The sequence below is a fragment of the Cucumis sativus genome, chromosome 5 (assembly GCF_000004075.3).
Source record: "Cucumis sativus cultivar 9930 chromosome 5, Cucumber_9930_V3, whole genome shotgun sequence".
Taxonomy (NCBI): domain Eukaryota; kingdom Viridiplantae; phylum Streptophyta; class Magnoliopsida; order Cucurbitales; family Cucurbitaceae; genus Cucumis; species Cucumis sativus.
The window spans coordinates 23409105-23422847 of NC_026659.2; the positions used below are offsets into that span (position 1 = coordinate 23409105).

The window sequence follows — 13743 nt, forward strand, 5'->3', positions numbered from 1 at the left end:
CTAATAGTTAGATGTAAGTTTGAAAACTCAATTCTTGTATGGTTTGGTGAACGTGGATTGAAGGTGTTAGAATCTTAATGCATGTTTGGGAGTAATTTTAAAACGGTTTAAAACATTCTTTTAGTTTAAAATCACTTTAAAACACATCATTAACCCTTCAAAGATTAATGAATTCAGTCTTTATACACTTATAAATGCAATTTACATAAGTTGAAACAATTTTAAAGTGATTTTAAAAATGACAAACATCATTTTAACCATTTTGAAATTTCTCTCAAATGTGCTAGTAGACTTTAATATAAATACAAATTAGTTTAGGTAAATTCTGAGTTATTTATTTTGAATTAAATTATTTGATAGATTGTTTTAAAATTTGCTAAAGTAACATAATATTCCTCACTAGAAGTTAGGGGGTTTGATCCCCTATCCTACAAAAAAAATAAATCGATATATTGTCATACAACTTTTTATTTACTCCCTTGAACCAAAATAAAGCATGAATATAAGATAACATCACAAATCCTTGGTGTTGGACAGCACACAACAAAAATTTCACAATTCACTAGTAAAATCAATGCACAAGCACAACTCACATCACTTTAACACGGTAAAGTCAATGATACAACAAAAAAGAATAGTATGGCTGAACCTGGTTGTTCTTGCTCATGACTTAAAATTTGATACCCGTTCGACGAATATAATAGAGAAACTCAATCTTTCAAGGATGCTCCACGAGATAAAGGCTCCACTGCCGTTTTGAAGAGAAGGATATAAACTTTATCTATCGAAAAATACAAGAACCCACCAAGGGAATGTGTTACATAGGATCCAAAGCTAGTTCCCACAATGCAATGCCAAGCCGGACCATAGGAGGAATCAAATTCCTGAAAAACCATTACAAAATCATTACCATCAAACTCTTCCATTCAATTAACTTCATTTAATTAGAGAATGTTTACAATTGAGATACCTGCCAATACTATGACAATAATGTTGTTAAGGGTATATTAGCAATGAGTTGGAGTAACTGTTAGGATAAATAAATTAATAGGGTGAGGATGGGTGAAGTTAGCATTGATTCAGTTGGTTTAGGGCTTGGCTCATTTTACGAAAAGAGGTCAAAGTTTTTCAAATTACTTGGTTTAACTCGTAAGTACTTCACCTTTTACATTACAATACATTGTGATTCTGTTTTGGCTCCTATTATACTACGAGCAACCACTTGATTCTACAATATATAAAGTTGTTCTTAGAGCTCCTTTTTTTAACTATGATAAGGTTGAGTTGTTACACTTCTCATGCAAGACAACAATAAACCTTTCATATATGCTTTAAAAAGAGTGGATTTTGTAACAGAGCAAAAAAGGTCTCAACTTTAATGAGTGGATTTTGTCCCAAGCACAAGAATATGCAGCTTGATGGTTTCAGACTTAATTATTTTGTTGTCAAGAACACTATAATGATTATGTTTTAAAATGGTATGTTTTCCACAAGAATGGTGTGAGAGCATTGAATATTTCACACCCAAAAAAATCAATTATAACCTTTGAAAAGAAACTTTTTTAGGTATGCTATCACAACCTATTTATCACCAAAAAAAAAAAAAAATCATCGCTCGTTTCAATCTTCTGAAATTTTAAATAATAGTTACTATATACACAACAATATTGACTTTTACAATCAATCCACCACAATTTTCAAACCAAAAAACTATTTTGAACAGCTCTTTTTTCTTAACTAGAAAGAGAGGCTAGAGAAGGAGGACCAGCCAATATAGATAAAGCTTATACTTTGAAGGACTACAAAGAAACACATGGGACATAGACATAACTACATATGAAGTATAAAACGGCAAATTCAGGGAAAATTTCAGCTAAGAATAAAGTAGCCTCCTCTAAAATCTAGAGTTTTATAACATCAAGGATTTGACAATGACACAGATATCCTTATTCCGACAAGTTTTCTAGAAAACCAGAGGAATAACAAGGAGACTGGCAAGTGTCAGTAGCGATGGCCATAAGCTATGATCATTAATGGTGGGCAGCAAATTCCCACTGGAATTGTCGTGTCCACAACTTTTTTAATGCCATCCCCCTCTACCGAACTACAAGTTTAGGGAGGACCCTAGAGCAATAAAGAACATTTAATTTGCTACCTACGATTATAATTGAAAAGCTAATCCTAAAGTTTGGAAGTGCTCAAATCAGGAAAAACATGAACAGTTTACAGAGCTAGTTAATTAATTCAGAGACCCTTTCAACTGCAGAGTACTTTCATGATACAGAAACCGACTTTTGTAAGAACCCAAAACAGAAACAATTGCAACGAGTTCTCTACATAAATTTATAGATATCCCAGAAATTCCAAACTAGAAATCCCCCCCAAAAAAAGTTCGGTTCAGACCAAAGGAGGCATTTCATCAAACACATTCCAGACAATACTCAAAGCAGTCAAATAACTATACCAAGAAAAACCACTTTCAATAACTCGAAATCCAAAACGAAAACTGGGTAAGGAAGCTGTAGTTCATAGAAAATCGCGACCACAAAGATGCATTTCAGAACCAAAAGTTAGTTAGTTCAAGGTTAGATGTTTTTATTCCATTTTCTAACCTTTTTAAGGGCAAGAGCAAGACGTTTGCTATCGAGCTTCCCAGGCATCGAATCGAGCAGTTCACGAGCGCAACTAAAAGCGCGATTCTGCAGAGGAAAGGCCATATCGGAGGCTCTAACGCGAACATTGAGACGATCGCGCTGCTCTTGCTGTTCCCCTGCCTTCTTCTTCAAAATAAGCCCATTCAGAAACTTACTCCGTCGCTCAAGCTCCATTTCCGCTCCATCCATGACCCAGAAACACTACAATCTCATGAAATTGGGGGAAAAGATCTACAAAAAAAACAACCCCACCTTCTTCTTCTTCTTCAGAAGTTCAGAGGTTCAGAATCAGAGGAAATAAAACACGATGCCCGTAACGTATATGACAAAATGTGTGGCAGAAGAAAGAAGAAGACAAGGGGGAAGGGGAGGAAAAAGAGAAACAATGGCGCAAGGAGAGGAAGGCAATGCCAAGAAAGAGTTGGAATTGCGAGACGAAAATAAAAAATTTTGAATTTTATTGGGTTGGTGTTTGTGGGATTCTGTCTTTGAACCACAACGTCGGTCAAAGACGAAATCCAATGAAATAATTCCCATTTCTTCATTGGTAATCTGTGCTTAGATAGAGATGCCCACCAAACCCCAACTTTTTTTCTTTTCACTTTCCTTCTTTTTTCCTTTTTAGTTTTTATTATCATTTTCTAAACTTTTCAATTTATACCCTTTGGTTATACCAATATATAATGATATTAATTTAAATCCCCTCTCTAAAATTTATCCATTTACATTTTTCTTTAAACTAATTGGTAACAGAAGCTATCCACCTTAATTTTTTTTATTTCATTTAACTAAATAAAATTAGAGTAATTAATACTATAAACTTATATTTATTTACTCATTATCTTTTAAAATATACTTTTCTTCGTTTCTTGAAAGAACTTTCAAAACTTGTTAACAACTGTATATAAATTGGATGAACTAAAATATATAAAGAATTTGATATAATGACAATGAAACAATCAGTTCAATCAAACTTTATATTAATTAATAAGTTTTTTTATATATGTATCAATTATATTTAAATGAAATAAAATTTTGGACATGGACATCAACATTGAGTTATTATTATTTTGACATTTGTGTTAATTTAAATATTTTATGTATATCTAACCTATCTAAGAAGTATAATTGTTTAACAAAATTTTAAAAAATTATAATTAGTTGTTTTTTAAATGAATAATTAAATTTAAATATATGGTTGAAATATACACATAGATAATACAATTTTTTTATTTCTATCCGTCAATTATAAGATCCATGATATACTATTGTAGTAAGCACATTTTACATCTTTACCTCAAAAGTATACTTAATTACAAAGCAAAAATTTAAAACTGAAAAATAGATTAGAATTTGAAATGTTGAAATAATTATAAAATAGATAGTAGGAGAGAATGTGAATGGTTTTAGAGAAATTTGAATGATATAATTAATTGGAGAGAAAAAGTTAAAATTATAAATGAGCTGGTATTTATTGATAATTCATTTTAAATTAAAAAACAAATTACAATAAAATCCAAGTAAGAAATAAACAAGTCTACTAAGAAGAAGGACAAAAATAAAAATAAAAAGTTTATCCTAATCCATACTTTTATATATATTATAGATTTGGTTTATAAAATAACTTAGGACATAACTTTTTAAGACTATATTTGAAAACTGTCATTTTGTCAAATTTATATGGGTAGATTTTTTCAAACTGCGATTTAAGGAAATGAAAATTATAAATTAAATTGACAATTTAAAAATAAATCTTAGTTCAAAATCTTAATTGTTTTGTCTATTTAAGTTTGGAGATTTAATCGATAAAATTATAAGCCTCACATGATGTTTTACCAAAATAAACATAACGAAATATTTGAATTGATACACTTGTAAAAATATGTGGTTTAAATTGATACAGTTAGTAATTTATGGTTTAAGTCGATACAACCATTCAAAGTTGAGTAAAAATTATTTACCTATCATTTTTTTTTTCTCCATTCATTTTTTCAATGGAATAAATTTCATCGACAGTTGTGTTTTATTATAATTGTAAAACACGAAGATCAAACCTCTCACTTTTAAGATTGAATGTCCATAGTTAACTATTAACATTATAAAAAGAAAACTTAAAACTTAAAAACATGTGTGAGACGTTTTGAAATGAGTTGTTAAGGTAAAGTGCCTTTTAGGTCCAAATAATTTTTTATGAACTCTGCATTTATTGACATTAATTCCATAACTTATTAATTATTTACACAACTAAACAACTTTTATAACTAATAACTATAGAAACTGCCTCAATTAGATAACAGAAATGTATGTTATTGAAATAGTATTAAAACTAAACAATTACTTAAAATATTTAAATAGAATAGAAAGAAAATAAAATATGATTGAATTTGTAGTAAATTTTCACTTTCACAAAAGTTTTTCTCTTTTTCTTTTTTTCTTCATTGTTTTGGATTCAAAGCAAAAGGAGAGAGCTGTGTTGGTCAAAGTGAAGACAGAGGTCTCGAAGGCTTTCGGTCAACCAACCCACAATTACGGCAATTCTCTTACTTTTTTTTTTTTTAATGATTACTTGAGAATATTTTGATAATTATTTTTGTTTTTGGTAACACTTCCTTTTAGAATTATCCTAAATTTACATACTTTTTCCATAATCTATTTACTACTATTTATTAATAGAAGAATGATACTCTGTGAATAATAAAAAAAAAATGAAACTATTTAAAAAAAATGAATTTCGATATATTTTGTAAATAATTTTAATAATTTTCTATTTTTAAAGTAGCAAATTTAAAAACAGATATCTTTCTGATAGTCATATGATGTATATAATTACTTGTTATATTTGCAATACACAAAAATAAGGTGTTATATAATGTTTTTGCTAAATTCTTTTATGTTCTGACACAATTTCTCTTATAAACAAATAAGTATTTAAAATTTAAAAAGTGCATCAAAAACTACAACTGACATTTTGCAACTAAATATGAACACCAATCAAAGACACGTGACGGTGGTGTTAGATAATACAACTTTACATCAAAGCACAAACATACAAACTCCGCATAAATAACACTCGAAACATCATAAATCAACTTTAAGTTTCAAACAACTATTTCGAAGGCTATAAGTTTGCATTTACAATATTGGTTCGAAGCAAGGTTGAAGTGACATACATACACATACATATATAGTTGATATTAGAATTAGGCTTTTCTAAAATGATTTTGTTCATTGTGTGTGTTTATTAGGTAACGTTTTTGTTAGAGTTACGATTCTGTGACGAGCTGGAGTTGGTTTGTTTGATTTTTTTTTCTTTTTATTTGTATTGATAAAGATAACTAAAACAACCACTTATAATCCACCTTTTATAATTATATAAAAATACTTTTAAATGATAATAGAAAAATAGGATAAAATATAAAAAAAATAGCAAAATTCACAAAATGTTTATATGAAAAAACTTACTAAACTGTGAGTTTTTGTTGATCTTTTGCTACTAAATGTGAATATATTGTTTTTTTATTATTATGGAAAAAAAGCCCATGTCCTTAATATATTTATAAATTGAGTCAAAGTTTATTAAATTTGTAAGCTTCATTAACTAATTTGATTTTGATTCAACTGTTGAGGTATAGTATTGATAAATTAATATTGTTTTATAAAAAATATCTTAAATTATTATACATTGTTTCGGCGAAAAAAATAACACATAAAAACAATATAAACTGTACTAATTTAAAAAGAATTTAAAATTGATAAAAACTTATGTAAGTTTAAACTATATAAAATTAACAAATAATCACGTACCCATTTTGAAACATTATATAAATTTAAGACATTTTCAAATAGAAATCATTCCAAACAAACATGATAATAAAACAATCCATTGATATTTAAAATAATATTGATAGCAAACAAATATGACAATCTAAAAATATATCTACAATTATAATTTTATAAGATTTTGCAAATTCAAATTTAAATAGAAAGCCAATAATTGTGAATCCATTTAGATTTACTTCCAAAAAAAATGTCTTTCAGAAATTAATTTCGTAAAAATTATTTAAAATACACTAAAAACTAATTGTGAATGGATTTTAAAACACTATTTAAAAAAAAAAAACTTATTTTTAAAATTAAAAATCACAAATCATTAAAATAATTAAAGAGAGCACAAATGATAATGCGAAGAAAATAAAAGAAGTTTATATATAATATAATATAACCAAAGAAATATTACAATAATAATAAAAGCGTTTTTCTTTTAATCGCTTAATCAAGAAACATATTAGAAATCTTTGAAAATAACGGTAGGGTGACCTTCGCGCACCACTACACTACACTACAATCTCCCGTACAACTAACTTTTCCTTTTCCTTTTTCTTTTTCTTTTCTTTTTTGCCTTCCCCAAACTCAACGATGGGCCGAAAAGTAAGCAAGCAGGCCCACTAAAGGCGCATTGATATACGTAGTGGGCTCCGACTCTTGAAAAAACGGCCTCGAATCCGGAAACGCATCCGTCACATTAGGCCCACCCACAACAGCACCAACCAGCACATTAGGGTTAGGGTTCGGACTCAGGAAGTACCGCGAACCAGCTTTGCAGCCAATCCGAGCGGGGTGGGCTCGAAGCGATGGTAACGAACTGGCTCGGTGATGGATCCTTAACGGGTAGCGCGCACCGTATCCAACCATGTATGACATCCGCAGTGGGTTATCGCCTAGAATATAGTCCACCTGGTAGGACCCAACAGAAAGGAGACCCAAAAAATGGATTGAAAACATAAGAAATCGGGAAAAGGTAACTTTTGTGTTCCCGATTGGTCAAAAGTAGTTTGGGATAAAGTGGAGATGTAATTTTGTAGGGCCCACGAAATCATAGCCGTTAATTTTGTATTCATCTAACGTATAAAAATACTGTTTTGGGTTATTGCTGTTCCACACACAAAACAAGACAAACACAACAGCTAAACCTAAGACGAGAAGGAGACAAAATTATAGCCGTTCATTTCTTTCTTTTTATATATTTAATTCATCCGACCTAGATTTTGGTCCCTACACAGTTACTATTGCTTACAAAAATTCTATTTTTTTTTATATATAATGATAATTAATTCTGAAGTGTAATTTTACTTATTAAAGAAATTGAGGGATTACATAAATTAATAATTATATCCGACCCCATAAGGAGTTGTTTGCATGAGTGATAGTGGGTGTGTCCCTATAGTTGCTATTAAAAGAAAGGGAGGATCATTATGATTAAAATAATATCAAATCAAATGATGATATGAAAAGGACTTTGGCTGTGGCTAAAGTGTATATTTTAACATGCACTTCTTTTTTATTTTTTTTCTTTTTTTAAAAAGAATATAGTAATTTAGTAAGTAATAATAAAAACATAAACTATGTTTAGGGAATTGGTAAAGCATGCTTTTTCTCGTGATCAAAGATTTGGTTAACAACCTATAAAGGGTTATATATTTGATTTTAAACAGGAAAAACTAGCACTTTTTTATCTATATTATTTTAAAGAAACAAAACTATATTTGAAAACTATGGCTATTTATAAGAGACACTAAAAATTAGAAATGAATTTTTGTAAAAAATATCCTTAGGTGCAAAGTCCCACTTAAATGTCATATTACAAGACTTAACATTTTAAAATGTGTTTTTTTTTTTTTTCTGTAATTGAGTGGTGTATGCATAATGATAAGTGCACCCTAAATCATATCAACTGTTATTTCCTTTGTGTTGACATATAATTGAAATTTTCATATACCTGACGTTTCGCGAGTTGTCGGAGCATGGAAGGAGATGCAGAAAAGCTTCCACATGGCACATTTCTATTGGCATGACTAAGGTAATTGGAATAAGTCAGCAATAGGAAAGACAGTGAGGTAACATGCTGCATGTTACTTCCTCCAGCTTTGAAAATCAACCCACCTTTTCAATCCAATACAAAACCAATATTAAATTACGTAATAAACATTTAGTAACTAAATAAAAATCAATAATAATAATAATAAGTACCAGGAGAATATTGAACTTGAGGATGAGAAATTCCAGGCAAAATTGAACAAATAAACTCATCAGCATTTTGCCTAAAAGATGAGAAATATTCAGCTCTACCCATCAACACTTCCTGCAATAATTTCAAATTGTTCAAGAAGGTCACAATCAAACTGAAGAAAAGTAAATTTATCTAAGAAAAAATAATGGAAGAAGAGGGAAACCACATGTGAAGGAACTATAACTTCACAGACTTTAGGCACATGAATCCACGAGTCATCCACTGACCTAAAGACCCCACCATTAGAAAATGAAAAGACAATCTTACCCCATACCTTACAAACTATAAATTTCAGAGAGTCAAGACCGGAAGACAGTGGCATTAATGACTTTTCAGACCCAACTTTCTGACTTCTTAAAGGCGTTTATCCCTAATGGGGATGGGGCAGAGGATAAAATGGTTCCTCCCCACATTTCAAAGTCCTTGAATTCTATACCCATATCATTATCATCATCAGACGCAATTATTAATAAAAGAGGAATATTTATATAGAAATACAATAATAAAAAAACTTTATCCAATAATAAAACACTACAACAATTATTTAGTTTTCCTTTGTTGTTATGTGTACTTGGAATAATTCCTTCTTTGATTGCTCTATAGTTTCTTGCTATTCAGCCAACTAACATTCCTTTTCTTCTAAACAGACAATTGTTTCCCTTGCCCTTCATGTTCTCACATGCGACCTACTCTCCTCATCACCATATTCTAACAATAATTATAATCTATCAATCTATAATCTATGTACATAAATGATTAGAAAAAGTTGATACGTACCAACTCATCTACTCTAATCTTAAAAATGAAGTAAAGTATAGGGATGAATTAAATAAAAAGTTATCAAAGGTTGATGGACGTCATATCGAAACATCACAACTCATATATGTATGGGTATAATAAAAACCCAATAACAACTGGTTTTGCAACTATTTGTTTTTGTGTTTTTAAAAGTTAGGTTTATTTTTTATCACTCTCTCTTACGTAACTAAATAAAATAAAAAAACAAAAACAAAAACAATTTTGAAAATGCTTTTTCATTTTAGTTTTGGAAACTTGAGTTCATTTTGAAAATTTGGTAAAATATAGATGACAAAACAAGAAAATTGGAGGTAAAAAGACTACTTCAGATGTAATATTTCAAAAATTAAAAAACAAATGAATACCGAGCAAGTCAACCATGTAAAGTAAATAAATTTTCAACCTTATATTTTACCCCTAGCTAATACTCATTTGAAGCATTCTTAAACTCGCAGAGGACAAAAATTATTTGAATGTGGTGAATCAAAGTTTATTTTTAGTAACTTGATTTTAGAATTCTAGTGTATTGGAAACATGCACCATCTTTCAACCACATAAAAAATAAATTTAAAAATATTTACGATGAAAAAAGTTGCCACGTAATGAATGTTATCGTGGCTAAATATATCGTCATTACTGATTTTGCAGTATTGGGATATGGGAATTGCTTTCTCCCCTAAAAAAGTTAGTAGGAAAATGGGAATGATCAAACCCCTGAAAGCCACGTGGCGGTCGAGTTAACTACGTAAGCACAAAGAATCAAACGAACCGGAATAGGTTGAAACGACAGAGCGAATGAGGAATACGACACAGGAAAAGAAGAAAACGACAACAAAGAATATCGAATTACGTAACGCGCAAGAATAATAGTGTTGGAGAAAAAAAAAAGGAAAAGGGAAGAATTACACTTTCCTTAAGAAAAAAAAAGAATAGTAATAAACGGCGGGAATTACGTGAGGAATGATGATGATAAAGGGTAAAAGAGTAAAAACAAACCTTGGAAATGAGGACGTTAATTCCCGCGTGCTTGTTATCCCAACCAAACTCGTTGATAGTATCCCCAGCTCTAAGCACCACCTCGTTCCTAAATATGTATTCTCTGTACTCGCGCCTTCTTGATGCTTTGTGCAACCACGCCGCTCCCCAAAGCAACTCATCCTGATCCAACGTCCCACATTCAATCATCTAATTTCACTCGGTCTCTCATTGGAGACAGTAAAAAAAAAATAGTTACATTACCTGATAACCGTTGACATCGCAGTAAAACGGACACACCGCTTTTCTCAAACTACCGCTGTACGCTCCTCTGTGTCTGTCAGCGAACTCAAATACCTAAACCCAAAAAACACGGTTAATTCACTTTTTTTACTGCTGAAGGTAACTTTATTTTTATCTTAATTGTTAGGAAAAGGTAAAGTAAGGGGTTGAGATTGGGTGTGAAAGCGACGTACCGAAACGGCTCGATTGAGGAGCAATCTGGAATAAGAAGGGTCACGTGATCTGAAGACAATGGAAGCAGCGGCTAAGGCAGCGGCGGTTTCTCCAGCCACGTCAGACCCAGGGTGGGACCTATCGATTTTGTAAACAGTACGAAGTGTATCCATGTCCTCGGGTCTTTCCCAGCAGTTGTGATCGGAGAAAGGATCGCCCACTTGGACGAATACCACCCCGGGAACTGCCGTTGCCTTTAGTAAATAGTCCGTCCCCCATTTCACCGCCTTTAGTGCATTCCCAAGTTCCGGTCCCATATTCCGGCCGAAGTCGATAATGCTCCACGAAAGCAGGGTCGTTGTGAATGCCATCGGAAACCCGAACTTTATGTTGTCTCCGGCATCGTAGTACCCGCCGCTCAAATCTCTCTGTAGTAAAACCAGAAAGAAATCAGAACACGAGAATGTAGGACACTAGAGAGAAGAGAAAGAAGGAAAATAAGCTTACGCCGACAGTGGCGCCGTCATGAATGGCGGAGTCGCGGCGCCATTTGAGACGTTGATCAGGGGGGAGTCTACCGGAGCGCTGGCCTTCGAAGAAGAGAATGCATTTGCGAAGGGCGTCGTGGTAGTCGTGTTGAGCGGTGGCCGGAGGAGAGAGTAGGAGGAGGAAGAGAATGGCAGGCGGAAGCAATGAAGAGAATGGGGAGGCCATATTTGAGTGTTGAGAGGGAGTAGAGAAGCTCAGCACATGCAAAGCACATTGGTTCATGCTTCTCTTTTATATGGAAAAACAGGGAAGAGGTCATTGGATTCCAGAGGTTTGGCCAAAGGGAGAATGCCACGTGGGTTGGTATGATAGGATGTTGTACGGGTCCCAATGCAAGACATTCTTGACCGGGTTTGACCTTCATTCGGGTCGGGTGACGGGTACTCACTTTGTTTCTTTCCACAAATAATTTCTCTGCTGGGTTGGATAATCATTTTTTAAGAAAAATGTATTGAAAATGCAAAAAAAGCCATTATCGAAGTTGTAACCAATCAGACTACTACTCTCTTCAGCCTATCATTTCATACTGCACCAATTATCTTTCACATCTACAAAAATACACAAAATAAAATAATATTAGTTAGATTATATATTTCTTTTCTATATAGTTTAATTCTTTTCTTGCCTATATATACCCAAAAAAAATTATAAGTATGGGTTTAATGGGTTGCAGGTTTTACACCATTTTTAAAGAGTTTCGAATGTTAGAACAAACCAATGAGCTTGTACTCTGTTGTAATCGGCGACTTAAACATTTACTAAATTAGTCATAGTCAATTTAGTAGCTATTTGATAGAAAAACTAACTTTGACGGGCTAACGTCCACTCCTACTTATATATAAACACATAATCAAATTGATTAATCTAAAAATTTAATTGTATTATTAGGAATAAAAACAACATTTTAAAGAACAAAAAGAATATATTTTAATACCATATTAAATTATTAATAATCAAACAAAGAGAATGAAATATTATATTAAACAAATTAACAGAATATTTCTATTGTTTCTCAACCAATACTATTGTAGCATGAAGGTTATGAGCGTGTGTTACATTTGGTAGTAAATGTTGTTGAAATAAAAACATTATGGGATAATATAGTTATTAAAAGAAGAAGAAGTTGAGAAAAAAAAAAGTTGTCGTTTGATTATAGCAAATTTATGTTTTCAAGAAAAAAAAAAGAAAAAAAAAGAAAAGAGGATAAGCGTGAGAAGGCGGTGAGGTGGGAGAATGTGAATAGGGGTCTCATAGGGCATTGTGGTGTTTGTATTGTAGTTGTAGGCACGGGGGGAAGGGAAAAGGTAAATGTGCCAGAGCTTGGAGGTGCTGCACCGACGTATTGATGGAGGACACGTGGATGTTATTGGCATTTCGCATAAAGTACTATATCTCACATAAACCTACCCTTTTGCTTTCCTTTCCTTTCATTTGCTTCTATACACTCCATGTTGGCTACTCAAAAGGTTGGAGATGGATTTTAGGTCTATAGAAAGCTGTACAAACGGAGAGTTTTGTCATTTGGTTCACATAAAAAAACTAAATACCTGAAAATAAAATGCATAAAAACTAAAGCATCCAAAACACAATTAACAACGAGTCTTTGGTAAGAGGAATGGAGTACTTCAATGAAATTTGGATAATCTAATTATCAACGTATGACCTAACCAATTGTCCCAAACTTAACTTTCACTGTTCAGTTAATGCATCTTACATAAGATTGATTAAAGTAATACTTCATGATGTTGATTTCATACCAAAAATTAATAGTTAAGTTAATCATTTTTCTTTATAATGGTTTATTGCCTTGATCAAAGTTAAACCTAAGTACTAAATTAACAAAGTCAAATAAAGGTTATCAATATGAAATTACAATTCACTGACAATCAATTTAAAGTCATAATCCATACACAAGATATATACACATAACAATATCAAAAATTTTCAAAAATTATAAGGGATTCGAAAATCTTACTTTTTCCACCTATGTAAAAGAGAAAAGATCAAATAAGATCTAAAAATAGACTTAATTAATTACAAAACAAAACGAGGACATAGATAAGAAAGTGAAAGAGAAAAGAGAAGGAAGGGGGAAGTCCAAGTGGGTGATTCTCCCCTGCCTTAAAAACGATGAGAAGCATGAATCCCCAACACAATGGTGCTCATCACGGCATACTTAATATATATGGTCACGCATGCGACATCTTCTTCTTGTCAAAGTACGTAGCATTGTGATGTTGCTTG

General features: G+C 31.7%; 2 protein-coding genes across 2 annotated transcripts; both read right to left on the reverse strand.

Annotated features, from left to right (window-relative positions):
* Nucleotides 1–440: 440 nt before the first annotated feature.
* Nucleotides 441–3180, reverse strand: LOC101219841 (dynein light chain 1, cytoplasmic). Its single transcript, XM_004150073.3, has 2 exons — nt 2613–3180; nt 441–884 (listed from the first exon to the last, which is right to left on the reverse strand). The coding sequence occupies exons 1-2, from the start codon at nt 2841–2843 to the stop codon at nt 711–713; spliced, it is 405 nt and encodes a 134-aa protein (XP_004150121.1). The 5' UTR covers nt 2844–3180; the 3' UTR covers nt 441–710.
* A 3666-nt stretch (nt 3181–6846) lies between these two features.
* On the reverse strand, nt 6847–11722 carry LOC101219599 (endoglucanase 8). The gene is made up of 7 exons (XM_004150072.3): nt 11458–11722; nt 10971–11378; nt 10759–10851; nt 10516–10677; nt 8682–8793; nt 8431–8594; nt 6847–7388 (listed from the first exon to the last, which is right to left on the reverse strand). Exons 1-7 carry the CDS (start codon nt 11719–11721, stop codon nt 7065–7067), a joined length of 1527 nt encoding a protein of 508 aa, XP_004150120.2. The 5' UTR covers nt 11722; the 3' UTR covers nt 6847–7064.
* Nucleotides 11723–13743: the final 2021 nt, after the last annotated feature.